This window comes from Oncorhynchus nerka, linkage group LG27, assembly GCF_034236695.1.
Source record: "Oncorhynchus nerka isolate Pitt River linkage group LG27, Oner_Uvic_2.0, whole genome shotgun sequence".
Taxonomy (NCBI): domain Eukaryota; kingdom Metazoa; phylum Chordata; class Actinopteri; order Salmoniformes; family Salmonidae; genus Oncorhynchus; species Oncorhynchus nerka.
In genome coordinates, this window is record NC_088422.1 from 104,820,527 (window position 1) to 104,843,266 (window position 22,740).

A 22,740-nucleotide genomic window follows, 5' to 3' on the forward strand; every position below is an offset into this window, starting at 1 on the left:
CAGTATAGGGCTCTAGGGGGATCTACAGTTATAGGGCTCTGGGGGATCTACAGTATAGGGCTCTGGGGGATCTACAGTATAGGGCTCTGGGGGATCTACAGTATAGGGCTCTGGGGGATCTACAGTATAGGGCTCTGGGGGATCTACAGTATAGGGCTCTGGGGATCTACAGTATAGGGCTCTGGGGGATCTACAGTATAGGGCTCTGGGGGATCTACAGTATAGGGCTCTGGGGGATCTACAGTATAGGGCTCTGGGGATCTACAGTGTAGGGCTCTGGGGATCTACAGTGTAGGGCTCTGGGGGATCTACAGTATAGGGCTCTGGGGGATCTACAGTGTAGGGCTCTCGGGGATCTACAGTATAGGGCTCTGGGGGATCTACAGTATAGGGCTCTGGGGGATCTACAGTATAGGGCTCTGGGGGATCTACAGTATAGGGCTCTGGGGGATCTACAGTATAGGGCTCTGGGGATCTACAGTATAGGGCTCTGGGGGATGTTCTACAGTATAGGGCTCTGATGGATCTGTAGGGCTCTGGGGGATCGACAGTATAGGGCTCTGGGGGATCTACAGTATAGGGATCTGGGGGATCTACAGTATTCTGCTCTGGGGGATCGACAGTATAGGGCTCTGGGGGATCTACAGTATAGGGCTCTGGGGATCTACAGTATAGGGATCTGGGGGATCTACAGTATACGGCTCTGGGGATCGACAGTATAGGTATCTGGGGGATCGACAGTGTAAGTCTCAGAAGGATCTGTATGGCTCAGATGGATCTTTTGGGCTCCTAGGGATCTTTTGGGCTCTGGGGGATCTATCGGGCTCTGGGGATCCATAGGGTTCTGAGGGATCCATAGGGCTCTAGGGAACGACTGGTGGAATCCAGGCTCCTGTCTACAGACCAGTAGCCTGGTGGGACCAGTCTTCTGTCTACAGTCCAGTAGCCTGGTGGGACCAGTCTCCTGTCTACAGACCAGTAGCCTGGTGGTATCCAGGCACTATATAGGGAATAGGGTTCCATAGGGCTCTGGTCTATAGTAGTGCACTATATAGGGAATAGGGCTCTGGTCTAAAGTAGTGCACTATATAGGGAATAGGGCTCTGGTCTATAGTAGTGCACTATATATAGGGAATAGGGTACCATAGGGCTCTGGTCTAAAGTAGTGCACTATTAGGGAATAGGGTTCCATAGGGCTCTGGTCGATAGTAGTGCACTATATAGGGAATAGGGCTCTGGTCTAAAGTAGTGCACTATATAGGGAATAGGGTGCCATAAGGGAAACAGACAGAATGTGTAAAGTACCAACCTTGTGCCAAGAGGACAATGCCCGCCACTATGATGACCAGGATGATGAGAAGCTTGGCTGCAGTGAAGAAGTTCTGGACATAGCTGGCTAGCTTCACACTGAGACAGTTCACCAACACGATCAACTGAGGAGGAAGAGGAAGGAAGAAGAGGAGGAATATTTTATTGATCCATTCGAGACAGAAGTTGGCTCTGCTGTAGTCAACCCCTCTGACACACACACACACACACACACACACACACACACACACACACACACACGAGGCTGAACAATGGGGCAGTACATAACTAGTGTTTGCCAGTGTAGTGCCTTGGGATCAGTTTAGGTTGTTTCTGCCAAGTGAACAACAACAGTTGATGGTATATAGGAGGAGGAGACGGGGGAAGAGGAGGAGAAAAGGGAAGAGGAGGAGAAAGAGGGGAAGAGGAGGAGAAAAGGGGAAGAGGAGGAGAAAAGGGGAAGAGGAGGGGGAAGAGGAGGAGAAAAGGGAAGAGGAGGAGAAAAGGGGAAGAGGAGGAGAAAAGGGGAAGAGGAGGAGAAAGGGGAAGAGGGAGGAGGAGGAGAACACAAGGCAGGAAGAGGACGGTGGGGGTCAAGTCATGACTTTTAAAATGCATCTTTACTCGATCCCAGGCATCCTCACTTCTCAAAAGGCATTGGAGGAGAAGGTCAGAGGGGAGGACCTTGGATCTTCTCCTCCAATACGATTGGAAAGAAAAATTGAGATAGAGCCATGGTTTTAATTTAAGTCAGGCATCCTCTCTTCTCAAAAGGCATTGGAGAAGAAGTTCAGAGGGGAGGGACCTTGGATCTTCTCCTCCAATATGATTGGAAAGAAAATTTAAGTCCATTCAGGAAATGCATGCCAATTGTTTTCTATTGGGATTTTTCATAATTCTAGAACTATTTACACTCACATATGGCACGCTGCAGCCAGGCACTTGGTGACCACAATGGGAGGAGTGCATCCTGGGTAGAAACGGCGTGGAGGCATACTCTGCTAAGCTCAGGGCGATGATGGCGAAGGAGGAGGGCTTTAGGACCATGATGGTGCTCCATGAGTAGAGGTAGGCCATCACTGAGCCATAGGCCTCCATCAAGTACACATATTCCCCCTCCAGACTTAGTGATCATGGTGCCCAGCTCCGCGTAGCACAGCGCCCCTGCAGGCAGACAGGCAGGCTCAGAGACAGGCAGTTAGCTGACACTAGTCCTGCTTCAGGGGATTTCCTTCAGGGGATTTCCTTTCACATGGTTGTCTAGGTCTTAATTGACTAGTTAGGAACTCACCCTGGTTATCTAGGTCTTTTTTGACTAGTTAGGAACTTGACTAGTTAGGAACTCACCTGATTGTCAAATCAAATGTTATTAGTCACATGAGCAGTGAAATCTTTACTTACAATCCCCTAACCGACAGTGCAGTTTAAAAACAAATATGGTGTGGAGAGGGGAGGTCAATGTGGATAGTCTGGGTAGCCATTTGACTAGATGTTCAGGAGTCTTATGGCTTGTGGGTAGAAGCTGTTTAGAAGCCTCTTGGACCTAGACTTGGTGCTCCATTTCAGTACCGCTTGCCATGTGATAGCAAAGAGAACAGTCTATGACTAGGTGGCTGGAGTCTTTGACAATTTTCAGGGCTCTTCTTCTGACACCGCCTGGTATAGAGGTGCTGGATGGCAGGAAGCTTGGCCCCAGTGATGTACTGGGCCGTTGCACTACCCTCTGTACCAGGCAGTGATGCAACCAGTCAAGATGCTCTCGATGGTGCAGATGTAGAAGTTTTGAGGATCTGGGAGGACCCGTGCCAAATCTTTTCTGTCCACTGAGGGGAATGGATTTTTCGTTGCCCACCTCACGACGGTCATGGTGTACACGACGGACCATGTTAGTTTGTTGGTGATGTGGACACCAAGGAACTGACTCTCAACCTGTTCAACTGCAGCCCCGCTGATGAGAATGGGGGCATGCTCGGTCCTCTTTTTCCTGTAGTCCACAATCATCTCCATCTCCTTGATCACGCTGAGGGAGAGGTTGTTGTCGGCCAGGTCTCTGACTTCCTCCCTGTCTCGTTGTTGTCGGTGATCAGGCCTAGCACTGTCGTGTCATCGGCAAACGTAATGATGGTGTTGGAGTTATGCCTGGCCATTCAGTCATGAGTGAACAGGGTTGGAGCGAACGATCGCATCCGCACTCGGTCCGCACTTCAGGTAGTATAACTTTTCATTACATTTCATTATAGTACAACGGTTTGATGTACAGCACTTTGTTTCTGTACAGCACTTTGAGATATCAGCTGATGTACGAAGGGCTATATAAATAAATTTGATTTGATTTGATTTGATTTGATTTGTCTAATCTTAGCAATTTCTTCTTAGCTAGCTACATAGCCGTCATTGTATCAAAGATAATTGCGTAATTATCGTATTTCGTCGTCCTAACGTAGTCTACACTGCTATCTGCCCAGCAGCTAGCCAGCTAGCAAACGTTCACCGTCTACCGAATAGCAGCACTGTAGAAACTACTACACTCAACTGAACGACTTGATTAGTGTAGTGTTAGCTAGCTACATAGTTGTCTTTGCTGTCTTCGTATTCAAGATAATTGTGTAGTTTAGAGTGTGTAGTTTTAGAGTGATTATCTTAATTTACCGAGGTTAGCTAGCCAGCTATTTGTCGCCTTAACGAGGAGACACTGCTAGCTAGCCAACAGCTAGCCAACGTCTACCGAATAGAACTTCCGCACTCAACAACCCGGTCGCATTCCGCTCGCTCCACAGGTAGTATCACATTTTCATTTCATTTCAAACCGTATAACGGTTTGATTTGTTTGATCGTAGCTAGCTACATAGCTAGCTACATAGCCGTCTTTGTATCAAAGATAATTGTGTAGCCTAGAGCGATTTTCTAGGTTAGCTAGCCAGCTATTGTCGCTTCTTTTAACGCAACATAACGTAATCAACACTGCTAGCTAGCCAGCTAGCCCCCCGAATAGCAGCACTGTAGAAACTTCTTCCTAGCTAGCTACATAGCCGTCATTGTATCAAAGATAATTACGTAATTATCGCCCACTCAACGGAACGACTTGATTAGTGTAGTGTCAACAACGCAGCCACTGCCAGCTAGCCTACATAGTCAACAACGCAGCCTCTGCCAGCTAGCCTACTTCAGCAGTACTGTATCATTTTAACCATTTTAGTCAATAAGATTCTTGCTACGTAAGCAACTTTCTGAACATTCGAGACGTGTAGTCCACTTGTCATTCCAATCTCCTTTGCATTAGCGTAGCCTCTTCTGTAGCCTGTCAACTATGTGTCTGTCTATCCCTGTTCTCTCCTCTCTGCACAGACCATACAAACGCTCCCACACCGCGTGGCCGCGCCACCCTAATCTGGTGGTCCCAGCGCGCACGACCCCACGTGGAGTTCCAGGTCTCCGGTAGCCTCTGGAACTGCCGATCTGCGGCCAACAAGGCAGAGTTCATCTCAGCCTATGCCTCCCTCTAGTCCTCGACTTCTTGGCACTGACGGAAACATGGATCACCACAGATAACACTGCTACTCCTACTGCTCTCGCTCGTCCGCCCACGTGTTCTCGCACACCCCGAGAGCTTCTGGTCAGCGGGGTGGTGGCACCGGGATCCTAATCTCCCCAAGTGGTCATTCTCTTTCCTTACCCATCTGTCTATCGCCTCCTTTGAATTCCATGCTGTCACAGTTACCAGCCCTTTCAAGCTTAACATGCTTATCATTTATCGCCCTCCAGGTTCCTCGGAGAGTTCATCAATGAGCTTGATGCCTTGATAAGCTCCTTTCCTGAGGACGGCTCACCTCTCACAGTTCTGGGCGACTTTAACCTCCCCATGTCTACCTTTGACTCATTCCTCTCTGCCTCCTTCTTTCCACTCCTCTCCTCTTTGACCTCACCCTCTCACCTTCCCCCTACTCACAAGGCAGGCAATACGCCGACCTCATCTTTACTAGATGCTGTTCTTCCACTAACCTCATTGCAACTCCTCCAAGTCTCCGACCACTACCTTGTATCCTTTTCCCTCTCGTCTCATCCAACACTTCCCACACTGCCCCTACTGGATGGTATCGCGCCGTCCCAACCTTCGCTCTCTCTCCCCCGCTACTCTCTCCTCTTCCATCCTATCATCTCTTCCCTCTGCTCAAACCTTCTCCAACCTATCTCCCTGATTCTGCCTCCTCAACCCCTCCTCTCCTCCCTTTCTGCATCCTTTGACTCTATGTCCCCTATCCTCCAGGCCGGCTCGGTCCTCCCCTCCCGCCTCCGTGGCTCGACGACTCATTGCGAGCTCACAGAACAGGGCTCCGGGCAGCCGAGCGGAAATGGAGGAAAACTGCCCCCTGCGGACCTGGCATCCTTTCATTCCCTCCTCTCTACATTTTCCTTTCTGTCTCTGCTGCTAAAGCCACTTTCTGCCACTCTAAATTCCAAGCATCTGCCTCTAACCCTAGGAAGCTCTTTGCCACCTTCTCCTCCCTCCTGAATCCCCCTCCCCTCCTCCTCTCTGCAGATGACTTCGTCAACCATTTTGAAAAGAAGGTCGACGACATCCGATCCTCGTTTGCTAAGTCAAACGACACTGCTGGTTCTGCTCACACTGCCCTACCCTGTGCTCTGACCTCTTTCTCCCCTCTCTCTCCAGATGAAATCTCGCGTCTTGTGACGGCCGGCCGCCCAACAACCTGCCCGCTTGACCCTATCCCCTCCTCTCTTCTCCAGACCATTTCCGGAGACCTTCTCCTTACCTCACCTCGCTCATCAACTCATCCCTGACCGCTGGCTACGTCCCTTCCGTCTTCAAGAGAGCGAGAGTTGCACCTTTCTGAAAAAAACCTACACTCGATCCCTCCGATGTCAACAACTACAGACCAGTATCCCTTCTTTCTTTTCTCTCCAAAACTCTTGAACGTGCCGTCCTTGGCCAGCTCTCCCGCTATCTCTCTCAGAATGACCTTCTTGATCCAAATCAGTCAGGTTTCAAGACTAGTCATTCAACTGAGACTGCTCTTCTCTGTATCACGGAGGCGCTCCGCACTGCTAAAGCTAACTCTCTCTCCTCTGCTCTCATCCTTCTAGACCTATCGGCTGCCTTCGATACTGTGAACCATCAGATCCTCCTCTCCACCCTCTCCGAGTTGGGCATCTCCGGCGCGGCCCACGCTTGGATTGCGTCCCTACCTGACAGGTCGATCCTACCAGGTGGCGTGGCGAGAATCTGTCTCCTCACCACGTGCTCTCACCACTGGCGTCCCCAGGGCTCTGTTCTAGGCCCTCTCCTATTCTCGCTATACACCAAGTCACTTGGCTCTGTCATAACCTCACATGGTCTCTCCTATCATTGCTATGCAGACGACACACAATTAATCTTCTCCTTTCCCCTTCTGATGACCAGGTGGCAAATCGCATCTCTGCATGTCTGGCAGACATATCAGTGTGGATGACGGATCACCACCTCAAGCTGAACCTCGCAAGACGGAGCTGCTCTTCCTCCCGGGAAGGACTGCCCGTTCCATGATCTCGCCATCACGGTTGACAACTCCATTGTGTCCTCCTCCCAGAGCACTAAGAACCTTGGCGTGATCCTGGACAACACCCTGTCGTTCTCAAATAACATCAAGGCGGTGGCCCGTTCCTGTAGGTTCATGCTCTACAACATCCGCAGAGTACGACCCTGCCTCACACAGGAAGCGGCGCAGGTCCTAATCCAGGCACTTGTCATCTCCCGTCTGGATTACTGCAACTCGCTGTTGGCTGGGCTCCCCTGCCTGTGCCATTAAACCCCTACAACTCATCCAGAACGCCGCAGCCCGTCTGGTGTTCAACCTTCCCAAGTTCTCTCACGTCACCCCGCTCCTCCGCTCTCTCCACTGGCTTCCAGTTGAAGCTCGCATCCGCTACAAGACCATGGTGCTTGCCTACGGAGCTGTGAGGGAACGGCCCTACACAGGCCCTACACCCAAACAAGGGCACTGCGTTCATCCACCTCTGGCCTGCTCGCCTCCCTACCACTGAGGAAGTACAGTTCCCGCTCAGCCCAGTCAAAACTGTTCGCTGCTCTGGCCCCCCAATGGTGGTACAAACTCCCTCACGACGCCAGGACAGCGGAGTCAATCACCACCTTCCGGAGACACCTGAAACCCCACCTCTTTAAGGAATACCTAGGATAGGATAAAGTAATCCTTCTCACCCCCTTAAAAGATTTAGATGCACTATTGTAAAGTGGCTGTTCCACTGGATGTCATAAGGTGAATGCACCAATTTGTAAGTCGCTCTGGATAAGAGCGTCTGCTAAATGACTTAAATGTAATGTAATGTTAAATGAGTACAGGAGGGGGCTGAGCACGCACCCTGAGGCGCCCCTGTGTTGAGGATCATCGTGGCGGATGTGTTGTTACCTGCCCTTACCACCTGGGGGTGGCCAGTCAGAAAGTCCAGGATCCAGTTGCAGAGGGAGGCGTTTAGTCCCAGGGTCCTTAGCTTATTGATGAGCTTCGAGGGCACTATGGTATTGAATGCTGAGCTGTAGTCAATGAATAGAGGGAAAGGGCAGTGTGGAGTGCAATAGAGACTGCATCATCTGTGGATCTGTTGGGGCGGTATGGAAATTGAGTGGGTCTAGGTTTCTGGGATGATGGTTGACGTGAACCATGACCAGCTTTTCAAATAACTTCATGGCTACAGACGTGAGTGCTATGGGTCTGTAGTCATTGAGGCAGGTTACCTTAGTGTTCTTGGGCACAGGCACTATGGTGGTCTGCTTAAAACATGTTGGTATTACAGACTCGGACAGGAGAGGTTGAAAATGTCAGTGAAGACACTTACTAGTTGATCAGCGCATTCTCGCAGTACACGTCCTGGTAGTCCATCTGGCCCTGTGGCCATGAATGTTGACCTTTCTAAAGGTCTTACTCACATCAGCTGCGAAGAACGTGATCACACAGTCTTCCAGTATAGCATGCATGTTTCAGTGTTATTTACCTCGGCTTGAGCATAGAAGTAGTTTAGCCTGTCCGGTAGGCTTGTGTCACTGGGCAGCTCTCAGCTGTGCTTCCATTTGTAGTCTGTCATGGTTTGCAGGCCCTGCAGGATTTCTTATAAGCTTCCGGGTTAGAGTCCCACTCCTTGAAAGCGGCAGCTCTACCCTTTAGCTCAGTGCGGAGGTTGCCTGTAGTAATTCTTGGTTTCGTGTTGGGTATGTACGTACTGTCACTGTGGGGACAACGTCATCGATGCACTTATTGATGAAGCCAATTGCACATTTAACATGTTGATAGAAATGAGGTAAAAATGATTTAAGTTTCCCTGCATTAAAGTCTCCGGCCACTAGGAGCGCTGTCTCTGGTGAGCAATTTCTTGTTTGCTTACGGCGGAATACAGCTCAATCAATGCTTTCTTGGTGCCAGCCTCTGACTGTGGTGGTATGTAAACAGCTACAAGGAATATAGACGAAAACTCTCTCGGTAGGTAATGTGGTCTGCAGCTTATCATGAGAAACTCTACCTCGGGTGAGCAATGGCTCGAGACGTTCTTAGATATCAGCTGTTGTTTACAAAACTACATAGTCCGCCGCCCGCTTGTTTTACCAGACGCCGCTGTTCTATCCTGCCGGTACATCGTATAACCAGACACCGCTGTTCTATCCGCCGCCCCTTGTTTTACCAGACGCCGCTGTTCTATCCTGCCGGTACATCGATAACCAGACACCGCTGTTCTATCCTGCCGGTACATCGTATAACCAGACGCCGCTGTTCTATCCTGCCGGTACATGGTATAACCAGACGCCGCTGTTCCATCCTGCCGGTACATTGTATAACCAGACGCCGCTGTTCTATCCTGCCGGTACATCGTATAACCAGACGTCGCTGTTCTATCCTGCCGGTACATCGTATAACCAGACGCCGCTGTTCCATCCTGCCGGTACATCGACACCGCTGTTCTATCCTAACCAGACACCGCTGTTCCATCCTACATCGGTACTGTTCCATCCTGACGCTCGACACTGTTCCATCCTGCCGTAACCAGACACCGCTGTTCCATCCTGCCGGTAACATCGCGGTATAACCAGACGCTGTTCTATCCTGCCGGTACATCGTATAACCAGACACCGCTGTTCCATCCTGCCGGTACATCGTATAACCAGACACCGCTGTTCTATCCTGCCGGTACATCATTATAACCAGACACCGCTGTTCTATCCTGCCGGTACATCGGTATAACCAGACACCGCTGTTCTATCCTGCCGGTACATCGATAACCAGACACCGCTGTTCCATGTTCTATCTGCCGGTACATCGTATAACCAGACGCCGCTGTTCTATCCTGCCGGTACATCGTATAACCAGACGCTGCTGTTCTATCCTGCCGGTACATCGTATAACCAGACGCCGCTGTTCTATCCTGCCGGTACATCGTATAACCAGACACCGCTGTTCTATCCTGCTGTTGTTCTATCCTGCCGGTACATCGTATAACCAGACACCGCTGTTCTATCCTCTGTTCTATCCTGCCGCTGGTACATCGTATAACCAGACGCTGTTCTATCCTTTGTTAACCAGACACCGCTATCCTGCCGGTACATCGATAACCAGACGCGCTGTTCCATCCCCTGCCGGTACATCGTAGGCTGTTCCATCCTGCCGGTACCAGACCAGACACCGCTGTTCTATCCTGCCGGTACATCGTATAACCAGCCAGTTGTATATTGATATGGCGTTGTTTCGCTGTTAAGATGTTACAGTTTTTAATGTCCTTGGTAGTTTAATCCTCCCAATAACTCGTCCATTTTATTGGCCAAAGATTGCAAGCAGAATTGAGTGGAGTGGGGGTTTATTCGTATAAAACCCATAGACACTGGGTATAACAGCCCTGCACTAGTGACAGATGTTAACCAGTAGCTGGTCAGAGCCCTACTAGTGACAGACGTTAACTAGTAGCTGGTCAGAGCCCTGCACTAGTGACAGATGTTAACCAGTAGCTGGTCACCCTGCACTAGTGACAGACGTTAACCAGTCTGGTCAGAGCTGCACTAGTGACAGACGTTAACCAGTAGCTGGTCAGAGCCCTGCACCAGACGTTAACCAGTAGCTGTTCAGATGCACTAGTGACAGGCGTTAACCAGTAGCTGGTCAGAGCCCTGCACTAGTGACAGGCGTAACCAGACTGCGTTCGCACTACTAGTGACAGGCGTTAACTATGGTCAGAGCCCTGCACTGGTGACAGACGTTAACCAGTAGCTGGTCAGAGCCCTGCAGTGACAGACGTTAACCAGTAGCTGGTCAGGAGCCCTACACTAGTGACAGACGTCCTGCTGGTCAGAGCCCTACACTAGTGACAGACGTTAACCAGTAGCTGGTCACCACTAGTGACAGACGTTAACCAGCTGGTCAGAGCCCTACACTAGTGACAGACGTTAACCAGTAGCTGGTCAGGCCCTACATCAGACGTTAACCAGTAGCTGGTCAACCAGACGCCAGCTGTTCCAGTGACAGACGTTAACCAGTAGCTGGTCGGCCCTACACTAGTGACAGACGTTAACCAGACACCGTAGCTGTTACACTAGTGACAGACGTTAACCAGTAGCTGGTCAGAGCCCTACACTAGTGACAGACGTTAACCAGTAGCTGGTCAGAGCCAGACAGACGTTAACCAGTAGTTCTATCAGACTAGCCAGAGCCCTACACTAGTAACAGACGTTAACCAGTAGCTGGTCAGAGCCCTGTGACAGACGCAACCAGTGATACTGGCCGTTAACCAGCCGCTGACCAGTAGCTGGTCAGTGTGACAGACGTTAACCAGTAGCTGGTCAGATGTGACAGACGTTAACCAGTTGGTCAGAGCCCTTAGTGATGTCCCGTTGGTAGTTTAATCGGTACTCCCAACCAGTAGCTGGTCAGAGCTCGTCCATTTTATTGGCCAAAGTAGCTGGTCAGCAAGCAGACGTTAACCAGTAGCTGGTCAGAGCCCTGCACTAGTGACCGTTAACCAGTAGCTGGTCAGAAAAAGCCTACACTAGTGACAGACGTGGCTGGTCAGAGCCCTTTGACAGACGTTAACCAGTAGCTGGTCAGAGCCCTGCACTAGTGACAGACGTTAACCAGAAACCCTGCACTAGACACTGGGGTATAACAGCCCTGCCCTACACTAGTGACAGATGTTAACCAGTGAGCTGGGTCAGAGCCCTACACTAGTGACAGACGTTAACCAGTAGCTGGTCAGAGCCCTGCACTAGTGACAGACGTTAACCAGTAGCTGGTCAGAGCCCTGCACTAGTGACAGACGTTAACCAGTAGCTGGTCAGAGCCCTGCACTAGTGACAGACGTTAACCAGTAGCTGGTCAGAGCCCTACACTGGTGAGCCCTGCACCTAGTGACAGACGTTAACCAGTAGCTGTTCAGAGCCCTACACTAGTGACAGACGTTAACCAGTAGCTGGTCAGAGCCCTGCACTAGTGACAGACGTTAACCAGTAGCTGGTCAGAGCCCCTGCACTAGTGACAGACGTTAACCAGGCTGGTCAGAGCCCTACACTAGTGACAGACGTTAACCAGTAGCTGGTCAGAGCCCTAGTGACAGACGTTAACCAGTAGCTGGTCAGAGCCCTACACTAGTGACAGACGTTAACCAGTAGCTGGTCAGAGCCCTGCACTAGTGACAGACGTTAACCAGTAGCTGGTCAGAGCCTGTGACAGGCGTTAACCAGTGACAGACGTTAACCAGTAGCTGGTCAGAGCCCTACACTAGTGACAGACGTTAACCAGTAGCTGGTCAGAGCCCTGCACTAGTGACAGACGTTAACCAGTAGCTGGTCAGAGCCCTGCACTAGTGACAGACGTTAACCAGTAGCTGGTCAGAGCCCTACACTAGTGACAGACGTTAACCAGTAGCTGGTCAGAGCCCTGCACTAGTGACAGACGTTAACCAGTAGCTGGTCAGAGCCCTGCACTAGTGACAGACGTTAACCAGTAGCTGGTCAGAGCCCTGCACTAGTGACAGACGTTAACCAGTAGCTGGTCAGAGCCCTACACTAGTGACAGAGCTGGTCCGACCACTAGTGACAGGCTGGTCAGAGCCCTACACTAGTGACAGACGTTAACCAGTAGCTGGTCAGAGCCCTACATAGTGACAGACGTTAACCAGTAGCTGGTCAGAGCCCTCACTAGTGACAGACGTTAACCAGTAGCTGGTCAGAGCCCTGCACTAGTGACAGACGTTAACCAGTAGCTGGTCAGAGCCCTGCACTAGTGACAGACGTTAACCAGTAGCTGGTCAGAGCCCTGTGACACTAGTGACAGACGTTAACCAGTAGCTGGTCAGAGCCCTACACTAGTGACAGACGTTAACCAGTAGCTGGTCAGAGCCCTGCACTACAGTGACAGACGTTAACCAGTAGCTGGTCAGAGCCCTACACTAGTGACAGACGTTAACCAGTAGCTGGTCAGAGCCCTGCACTAGTGACAGACGTTAACCAGTAGCTGGTCAGAGCCCTGCACTAGTGACAGACGTTAACCAGTAGCTGGTCAGAGCCCTACACTAGTGACAGACGTTAACCAGTAGCTGGTCAGGCCCTGCACTAGTGACAGACGTTAACCAGTAGCTGGTCAGAGCCCTGCACTAGTGACAGACGCTGACCAGTAGCTGGTCACTAGTGACAGACGTTAACCAGTAGCTGGTCAGAGCCCTACACTAGTGACAGACGTTAACCAGTAGCTGGTCAGAGCCCTACACTAGTGACAGACGTTAACCAGTAGCTGGTCAGAGCCCTGCACTAGTGACAGACGTTAACCAGTAGCTGGTCAGAGCCCTACACTAGTGACAGACGTTAACCAGTAGCTGGTCAGGGAGCCCTACACTAGTGACAGACGTTAACCAGTAGCTGGTCAGAGCGTTAACCAGTAGCTGGTCACTAGTGACAGACGTGGTCAACCAGTGAGCTGGTCAGAGCCCTGCACTAGTGACAGACGTTAACCAGTAGCTGGTCAGAGCCCTGCACTAGTGACAGACGTTAACCAGTAGCTGGTCAGAGCCCTACACTAGTGACAGACGTTAACCAGTAGCTGGTCAGAGCACTAGTGACAGACGTTAACCAGTAGCTGGTCAGAGCCCTACACTAGTGACAGACGTTAACCAGTAGCTGGTCAGAGCCCTACACTAGTGACAGACGTTAACCAGTAGCTGGTCAGAGCCCTACACTAGTGACAGACGTTAACCAGTAGCTGGTCAGAGCCCTACACTAGTGACAGACGCGTTAACCAGTAGCTGGTCAGAGCACTAGTGACACTAGTGACAGACGTTAACCAGTAGCTGGTCAGAGCCCTACACTAGTGACAGACGTTAACCAGTAGCTGGTCAGAGCCCTACACTAGTGACAGACGTTAACCAGTAGCTGGTCAGAGCCCTACACTAGTGACAGACGTTAACCAGTAGCTGGTCAGAGCCCTGCACTAGTGACAGACGTTAACCAGTAGCTGGTCAGAGCCCTACACTAGTGACAGACGTTAACCAGTAGCTGGTCAGAGCCCTACACTAGTGACAGCTGGCTGGTCAGAGCCCTGCACTAGTGACAGACGTTAACCAGTAGCTGGTCAGAGCCCTACACTAGTGACAGACGTTAACCAGTAGCTGAGCCCTGCAGACGACGTTAACCAGTAGCTGGTCAGAGCCCTGCACTAGTGACAGACGTTAACCAGTAGCTGGTCAGGCCCTCACTAGTGACAGACGTTAACCAGTAGCTGGTCAGAGCCCTGCACTAGTGACAGACGTTAACCAGTAGCTGGTCAGAGCCCTGCACTAGTGACAGACGTTAACCAGTAGCTGGTCAGAGCCCTACACTAGTGACAGACGTTAACCAGTAGCTGGTCAGAGCCCTGCACTAGTGACAGACGTTAACCAGTAGCTGGTCAGAGCCCTGCACTACTAGTAGACCCTGCAGTGACAGGCGTTAACCAGTAGCTGGTCAGAGCCCTGCACTAGTGACAGACGTTAACCAGTAGCTGGTCAGAGCCCTGCACTAGTGACAGACGTTAACCAGTAGCTGGTCAGAGCCCTGCACTAGTGACAGACGTTAACCAGTGACAGACGTTAACCAGTAGCTGGTCAGAGCCCTGCACTAGTGACAGACGTTAACCAGTAGCTGGTCAGAGCCCTGCACTAGTGACAGACGTTAACCAGTAGCTGGTCAGAGCCCTGCACTAGTGACAGACGTTAACCAGTAGCTGGTCAGAGCCCTGCACTAGTGACAGGCGTTAACCAGTAGCTGGTCAGAGCCCTGCACTAGTGACAGACGTTAACCAGTAGCTGGTCAGAGCCCTGCACTAGTGACAGGCGTTAACCAGTAGCTGGTCAGAGCCCTGCACTAGTGACAGGCGTTAACCAGTAGCTGGTCAGAGCCCTGCACTAGTGACAGGCGTTAACCAGTAGCTGGTCAGAAATGTGTTTCTGCTGCTGAGATTAGCTGACCCAGACTGGGAGAGGAATTCCCTCCTAGACTCATCATAAATCAGCAGGGTTCATGTTGGGAGAGGAATTCCCTCCTAGCCTCTTAATAACTCAGCAGGGTTCATGTTGGGAGAGGAATTCCCTCCTAGCCTCTTAATTTTGTATTTATTTTATTTTATTTCACCTTTGTTTAACCAGGTAGGTTCGTTGAGAACATGTTGTCATTTACAACTGCGAACTGGCCAAGATAAAGCAAAGCAGTTCGACACATACAACAACACAGTTACACATGGACTAAACAAAACATACAGTCAATAATACAGTAGAACAAAATAAAACAAAAAGTCTATATACAGTGACTGCAAATGAGGTAAGTTAAGGAAATAAATAGGCCATGGTGGCAAGTAATTACAATATAGCAATTAAACACTGGAATGGTAGATCGGCAGAAGATGAATGTGCAAGTAGAGATACTGGGGTGCAAAGGAACTAAATAAATAAATAAATAAATACCAGTATGGGGATGAGGTAGATAGATAGGCTGTTTACAGATGGGCTATGTACAGGTGCAGTGATCTATAAGCTGCTCTGACAGCTGGTGCTTAAAGCTAGTGAGGGAGATGTGAGTCTCCAGCTTCAGAGATTTTTGCAATTCGTTCCAGTCATGGGCAGCAGAGAACTGTAAGGAAAGACGACCAAAGGAAGAATTGGTTTTGGGAGTGACCAGTGAGATATACCTGCAGGAGCGAGTGCTGCTATGGTGACCAGCGAGCTGAGATAAGGCGGGGCTTTACCAAGCAGAGACTTGTAGATAACCTGTAGCCAGTGGGTTTGGCGACGAGTATGAAGCGAGGCCTACCATCGAGAGAGTACAGGTCGCAATGGTGGGTAGTGATGGGGCTTTGGTGACAAAACGGATGGCACTGTGATAGACCGCATCCAGTTTGTTGAGTAGAGTGTTGGAGGCTATTTTATAGATGACATCACCGAAGTCGAGGATCGGTAGGATGGTCAGTTTTACGAGGGTATGTTTGGCAGCATGAGTGAAGGATGCTTTGTTGCGATATAGGAAGCCGATTCTTGATTTAATTTTGGACTGGAGATGCTTAATGTGAGTCTGGAAGGAGAGTTTACAGTCTAACCAGGCACCCAGGTATTTGTAGTTGTCCACGTATTCTAAGTCAGAGCAGTCCAGAGTAGTGATGCTGGATGGGCGAGCAGGTGCGGGCAGTGATCGATTGAATAGCATGCATTTAGTTTTACTTGCGTTTAAGAGCAGTTGGAGGCCACGGAAGGAGAGTTGTGTGGCATTGAAGCTCGTCTGGAGGTTAGTTAACACAGTGTCCAAGGAGGGGCCAGAAGTATACAGAATAGTGTTGCCTGCTAAGAGGTGGATCAGAGAATCACCAGCAGCAAGAGCAACATCATTGATGTATACAGAAAAGAGTCGGCCCGAGAATTGAACCCTGTGGTACACACATAGAGACTGTCAGAGGTCCAGACAACAGGCCCTCCGATTTGACGCACTGAACTCTATCAGAGAAGTAGTTGGTAAACCAGGCGAGGCAATCACCTTACAGACTTGTTTTCGAGTTATTTTGCTACCTGACAACTTTACGGTTTTTACTTTTTAATTACCGTTCATATATATATATATATATTTTTTCCCTCAACTTTTTCACTCCGGAAGCTTTATCTGGACACGATTCTGTCAGGACCTCCAACAGCCAAAGCTAAGTAGTAACATTAACATGATGCCTTCTAATTGCAGTCGCTGTACTCGCCTTATGGCGAGGATAGCTGTGCTACAAGCCCAGCTTCAGACGCAATCGTTAGGCAAGGGTCATTTCAGTGTAGGAAAGGATGAAACAGCGTCTGTGCCACCAGTAAGTACAGATAGTAGTATAAATCCCCTGGCACAGTCCCCGCAGCCGAACAACTTTCTCACGGTTTCTGGAAGGAAATGCTGTAGGAACGCTCAACCGGTGTCGCTCATTCAGCCGACAGAAACTTTCAACCGGTTTTCCCCATTAAGCAGCGAGTCGGAGTCAGAGGCTGAGTCTTCTCTGGTCTCTACTCCTCCCGTTACGGGGTCTGAGACGCCGAAGCTTCCCACCATTAGCTCTGACAAATTGAAAACTCTAGTCATTGGCGACTCCATTACCCGCAGTATTAGACTTAAAGCGAATCATCCAGTGATCATACACTGTTTACCAGGGGGCAGGGCTACCGACGTTAAGGCTAATCTGAAGATGGTGCTGGCTAAAGCTAAAACTGGCGAGTGTAGAGAGTATAGAGATATTGTTATCCACGTCGGCACCAACGATGTTAGGATGAAACGGTCAGAGATCACCAAGCGCAACATAGCTTCTGCGTGTAAATCAGCTAGAAAGATGTGTCGGCATCGAGTAATTGTCTCTGGCCCCCTCCCAGTTAGGGGGAGTGATGAGCTCTACAGCAGTCTCACAACTCAATCGCTGGTTGAAAACTGTTTTCTGCCCCTCCCAAAAGATAGAATTTGTAGATAATTGGCCCTCTTTCTGGGACTCATCCACAAACAGGACCAAGCCTGACCTGCTGAGGAGTGACGGACTCCATCCTAGCTGGAGGGGTGCTCTCATCTTATCTACCAACATAGACAGGGCTCTAACTCTTCTAGCTCCACAATGAAATAGGGTGCAGGCCAGGCAGCAGGCTGTTAGCCAGCCTGCCAGCATAGTGGAGTCTGCCACTAGCACAGTCAGTGTAGTCAGCTCAGCTATCACCATTGAGATCGTGTCTGTGCCTCGACCTAGGTTGGGCAAAACTAAACACTGATCATATTAACTAATCACTGATCATAATCTTGATGTGATTGGCCTGACTGAAACATGGCTTAAGCCTGATGAATTTACTGTGTTAAAAGAGGCCTCACCTCCTGGCTACACTAGTGACCATATCCCCCGTGCATCTCGCAAAGGCGGAGGTGTTGCTAACATTTACGATAGCAAATTTCAATTTACAAAAAAGAAAATGACGTTTTCGTCTTTTGAGCTTCTAGTCATGAAATCTATGCAGCCTACTCAATCACTTTTTATAGCTACTGTTTACAGGCCTCCTGGGCCATATACAGCATTCCTCACTGAGTTCCCTGAATTCCTATCGGACCTTGTAGTCATAGCAGATAATATTCTAATCTTTGGTGACTTTAATATTCACATGGAAAACATTTACTTCAGGTGTCTCCGGAAGGTGGTGATTGACTCCGCCTGTCCTGGCGTCGTGAGGAGTTTGTTCCACCATTGGGGGCCAGAGCAGCGAACAGTTTTGACTGGGCTGAGCGGGAACTGTACTTCCTCAGTGGTAGGGAGGCGAGCAGGCCAGAGGTGGATGAACGCAGTGCCCTTGTTTGGGTGTAGGGCCTGATCAGAGCCTGAGGTACTGAGGTGCCGTTCCCCTCACAGCTCCGTAGGCAAGCACCATGGTCTTGTAGCGGATGCGAGCTTCAACTGGAAGCCAGTGGAGAGAGCGGAGGAGCGGGGTGACGGAGAGAACTTGGGAAGGTTGAACACCAGACGGGCTGCGGCGTTCTGGATGAGTTGTAGGGGTTTAATGGCACAGGCAGGGAGCCCAGCCAACAGCGAGTTGCAGTAATCCAGACGGGAGATGACAAGTGCCTGGATTAGGACCTGCGCCGCTTCCTGTGTGAGGCAGGGTCGTACTCTGCGGATGTTGTAGAGCATGAACCTACAGGAACGGGCCACCGCCTTGATGTTATTTGAGAACGACAGGGTGTTGTCCAGGATCACGCCAAGGTTCTTAGCGCTCTGGGACGAGGACACAATGGAGTTGTCAACCGTGATGGCGAGATCATGGAACGGGCAGTCCTTCCTCGGGAGGAAGAGCAGCTCCGTCTTGCCGAGGTTCAGCTTGAGGTGATGATCCGTCATCCACACTGATATGTCTGCCAGACATGCAGAGATGCGATTTGCCACCTGGTCATCAGAAGGGGGAAAGGAGAATATTAATTGTGTGTCGTCTGCATAGCAATGATAGGAGAGACCATGTGAGGTTATGACAGAGCCAAGTGACTTGGTGTATAGCGAGAATAGGAGAGGGCCTAGAACAGAGCCCTGGGGACACCAGTGGTGAGAGCACGTGGTGAGGAGACGATTCTCGCCACGCCACCTGGTAGGAGCGACCTGTCAGGTAGGACGCAATCCAGCGTGGGCCGCGCCGGAGATGCCCAACTCGGAGAGGGTGGGAGGAGGATCTGATGGTTCACAGTATCGAAGGCAGCCGATAGGTCTAGAAGGATGAGAGCAGAGAGAGAGAGAGTTAGCTTTAGCATTGCGGAGCGCTCCGTGATACAGAGAAGAGCAGTCTCAGTTGAATGACTAGTCTTGAAACCTGACTGATTTGGATCAAGAAGGTCATTCTGAGAGAGATAGCGGGAGAGCTGGCCAAGGACGGCACGTTCAAGAGTTTTGGAGAGAAAAGAAAGAAGGGATACTGGTCTGTAGTTGTTGACATCGGAGGGATCGAGTGTAGGTTTTTCAGAAGGGGGTGCAACTCTCGCTCTCTTGAAGACGGGAGGGACGTAGCCAGCGGTCAGGGATGAGTTGATGAGCGAGGTGAGGTAAGGGAGAAGGTCTCCGGAGATGGTCTGGAGAAGAGAGGAGGGATAGGGTCAAGCGGGCAGGTTGTTGGGCGGCCGGCCGTCACAAGACGCGAGATGTCATCTGGAGAGAGAGGGGAGAAAGAGGTCAGAGCACAGGGTAGGGCAGTGTGAGCAGAACCAGCGGTGTCGTTTGACTTAGCAAACGAGGATCGGATGTCGTCGACCTTCTTTTCAAAATGGTTGACGAAGTCATCTGCAGAGAGGGAGGAGGGGGGAGGATTCAAGAGGGAGGAGAAGGTGGCAAAGAGCTTCCTAGGGTTAGAGGCAGATGCTTGGAATTTAGAGTGGTAGAAAGTGGCTTTAGCAGCAGAGACAGAGGAGGAAAATGTAGAGGGGAGGGAGTGAAAGGATGCCAGGTCCGCAGGGAGGCGAGTTTTCCTCCATTTCCGCTCGGCTGCCCGGAGCCCTGTTCTGTGAGCTCGCAATGAGTCGTCGAGCCACGGAGCGGGAGGGGAGGACCGAGCCGGCCTGGAGGATAGGGGACATAGAGAGTCAAAGGATGCAGAAAGGGGAGGAGAGGAGGGTTGAGGAGGCAGAATCAGGAGATAGGTTGAGAAGGTTTGAGCAGAGGGAAGAGATGATAGGATGGAAGAGGAGAGAGAGTAGGGAGAGAGAGCGAAGGTTGGGACGGGGCGCGATACCATCCGAGTAGGGGCGGTGGGGAAGTGTTGGATGAGAGCGAGAGGGAAAAGGATACAAGGTAGTGGTCGGAGACTGGAGGGGAGTTGCAATGAGGTTAGTGGAGGAACAGCATCTAGTAAAGATGAGGTCGAGCGTATTGCCTGCCTTGTGAGTAGGGGGAAGGTGAGAGGGTGAGGTCAAAAGAGGAGAGGAGGAAAGAAGGAGGCAGAGAGGAATGAGTCAAGGTAGACGGGGGAGGTTAAAGTCGCCCAGAACTGTGAGAGGTGAGCCGTCCTCAGGAAAGGGAGCTTATCAAGGCATCAAGCTCATTGATGAACTCTCCGAGGGAACCTGGAGGGCGATAAATGATAAGGATGTTAAGCTTGAAAGGGCTGGTAACTGTGACAGCATGGAATTCAAAGGAGGCGATAGACAGATGGGTAAGGGAGAGAAAGAGAGAATGACCACTTGGGAGAGATGAGGATCCCGGGTGCCACCACCCCGCTGACCAGAAGCTCTCGGGTGTGCGAGAGCACGTGGGCGGACGAAGAGAGAGCAGTAGGAGAAGCCGGTGTTGTCTGTGGTGATCCATGTTTCCGTCAGAGCCAAGAAGTCGAGGGACTGGAGGGAGGCATAGGCTGAGATGAACTCTGCCTTGTTGGCCGCAGATCGGCAGTTCCAGAGGCTACCGGAGACCTGGAACTCCACGTGGTCGTGCGCGCTGGGACCACCAGATTAGGTGGCCGCGGCCATGCGGTGTGGAGCGTTTTGTATGGTCTGTGCAGAGAGGAGAGAACAGGGATAGACAGACACATAGTTGACAGGCTAGAGAAGAGGCTACGCTAATGCAGAGGAGATTGGAATGACAAGTGGACTACACGTCTCGAATGTTCAGAAAGTTAAGCTTACGTAGCAAGAATCTAATTGACTAAAATGATTAAAATGATACAGTACTGCTGAGGTAGGCTAGCTGCGTTGTTGACACTACCCTAATCAAGTCGTTCCGTTGAGTGTGAAGTTTCTACAATGCTGCTTTTCGGCCGCTGGCTAGCTAGCAGTGTTGGTTACGTTACGTTGCGCTAGGAGAACGACAATGGCTGGCTAGCTAACCTAGAGAATCGCTCTAGACTACACAATTATCTTTGAAACAAAGACGGGCTATGTAGCTAGCTATGTAGCTAGCTACGATCAAACAAATCACACCGTTGGGACTGTAATGAAATGAAATGAAAATAAGATACTACCTGTGGAGCGAAGCGGAATGCGACCGGAATGCGAAAGTTCTATTCAGTAGACGTTGGCTGGCTATTGGCTAGCTAGGAGTGTCTCCTACGTTAAGGACGACAAAATAGCGTTAAGGACGACAAAATAGCTGGCTAGCTAACCTCGGTAAATTAAGATAATCACTCTAAGACTACACACTCTAACTACACAATTATCTTGGATACGAAGACAGCAAAGACAACTATGTAGCTAGCTAAAACTACAATAATCAAGTCGTTCAGTTGAGTGTGATAGTTACTACAGTGCTACGGGTAGAAGGTGAACGTATATAGCTGGCTAGCTGCTAGGCAGCTAGGAGGACGACGAAATACGATAATAACGCAATTATCTTTGATACAACGACACTATGTAGCTAGCTAAGAAGAAATTGCTAAGATTAGACAAATCAGACCGTTGTACTATAATGAAATGTAATGAAATGTAATGAAAAAGTTATACAACCTGCAGACCGAAGCGCGGATGCGACCGGCTCGCTCCAATTTCATTTTCAATGAAATTCCACAGACCCACTCAAAAGGCTTTTCGGAGCCATCATCGACTCAGTGGGTTTTGTCCAACATGTCTCTGGACCCACTCACTGTCACAGTCATACGCTGGACCTAGTTTTGTCCCATGGAATAAATGTTGTGGATCTTAATGTTTTTCCTCATAATCCTGGACTATCGGACCACCATTTTATTACGTTTGCAATTGTAACAAATAATCTGCTCAGACCCCAACCAAGGAACATCAAAAGTCGTGCTATAAATTCACAGACAACACAAAGATTCCTTGATGTCCTTCCAGATTCCCTCTGTCTACCCAAGGACGCCAGAGGACAAAAATCAGTTAACCACCTAACTGAGGAACTCAATTTAACCTTACGCAATACCCTAGATGCAGTTGCACCCCTAAAACTAAAAACATTTCTCAGAAGAAACTAGCTCCCTGGTACACAGAAAATACCCGAGCTCTGAAGCAAGCTTCCAGAAAATTGGAACGGAAATGGCGCCACACCAAACTGGAAGTCTTCCGACTAGCTTGGAAAGACAGTACCGTGCAGTACCGAAGACCCTTACTGCTGCTCGATCATCCTATTTTTCTAACTCAATTGAGGAAAATAAGAACAATACGAAATTCCTTTTTGATACTGTCGCAAAGCTAACTAAAAAACAGCATTCCCCAAGAGAGGATGACTTTCACTTTAGCAGTGATAAATTCATGAACTTCTTTGAGGAAAAGATTATGATTATTAGAAAGCAAATTACGGACTCCTCTTTAAATCTGCGTATTCCTTCAAAGCTCAGTTGTCCTGAGTCTGCACAACTCTCCCAGGACCTAGGATAGAGAGAGACGCTCAAGCGTTTTAGTACTATATCTCTTGACACAATGATGAAAATAATCATGGCCTCTAAACCTTCAAGCTG

At 50.0% G+C, this 22,740-nt stretch overlaps 1 protein-coding gene across 1 annotated transcript in view; it reads right to left on the bottom strand.

The window, feature by feature from the left end:
* Positions 1-22,740, bottom strand: part of LOC135565161 (b(0,+)-type amino acid transporter 1-like) — a 49,385-nt gene that overhangs the window by 4,304 nt on the left and 22,341 nt on the right. Inside the window, exons 4-5 of the mRNA XM_065011221.1 lie at positions 2,306-2,472; positions 1,310-1,433 (exon numbers count right to left, since the gene is read on the bottom strand). Of these exons, the coding sequence (XP_064867293.1) occupies positions 1,310-1,433; positions 2,306-2,472 (291 nt within the window). The remainder of the gene's footprint in view (positions 1-1,309; positions 1,434-2,305; positions 2,473-22,740) is intronic.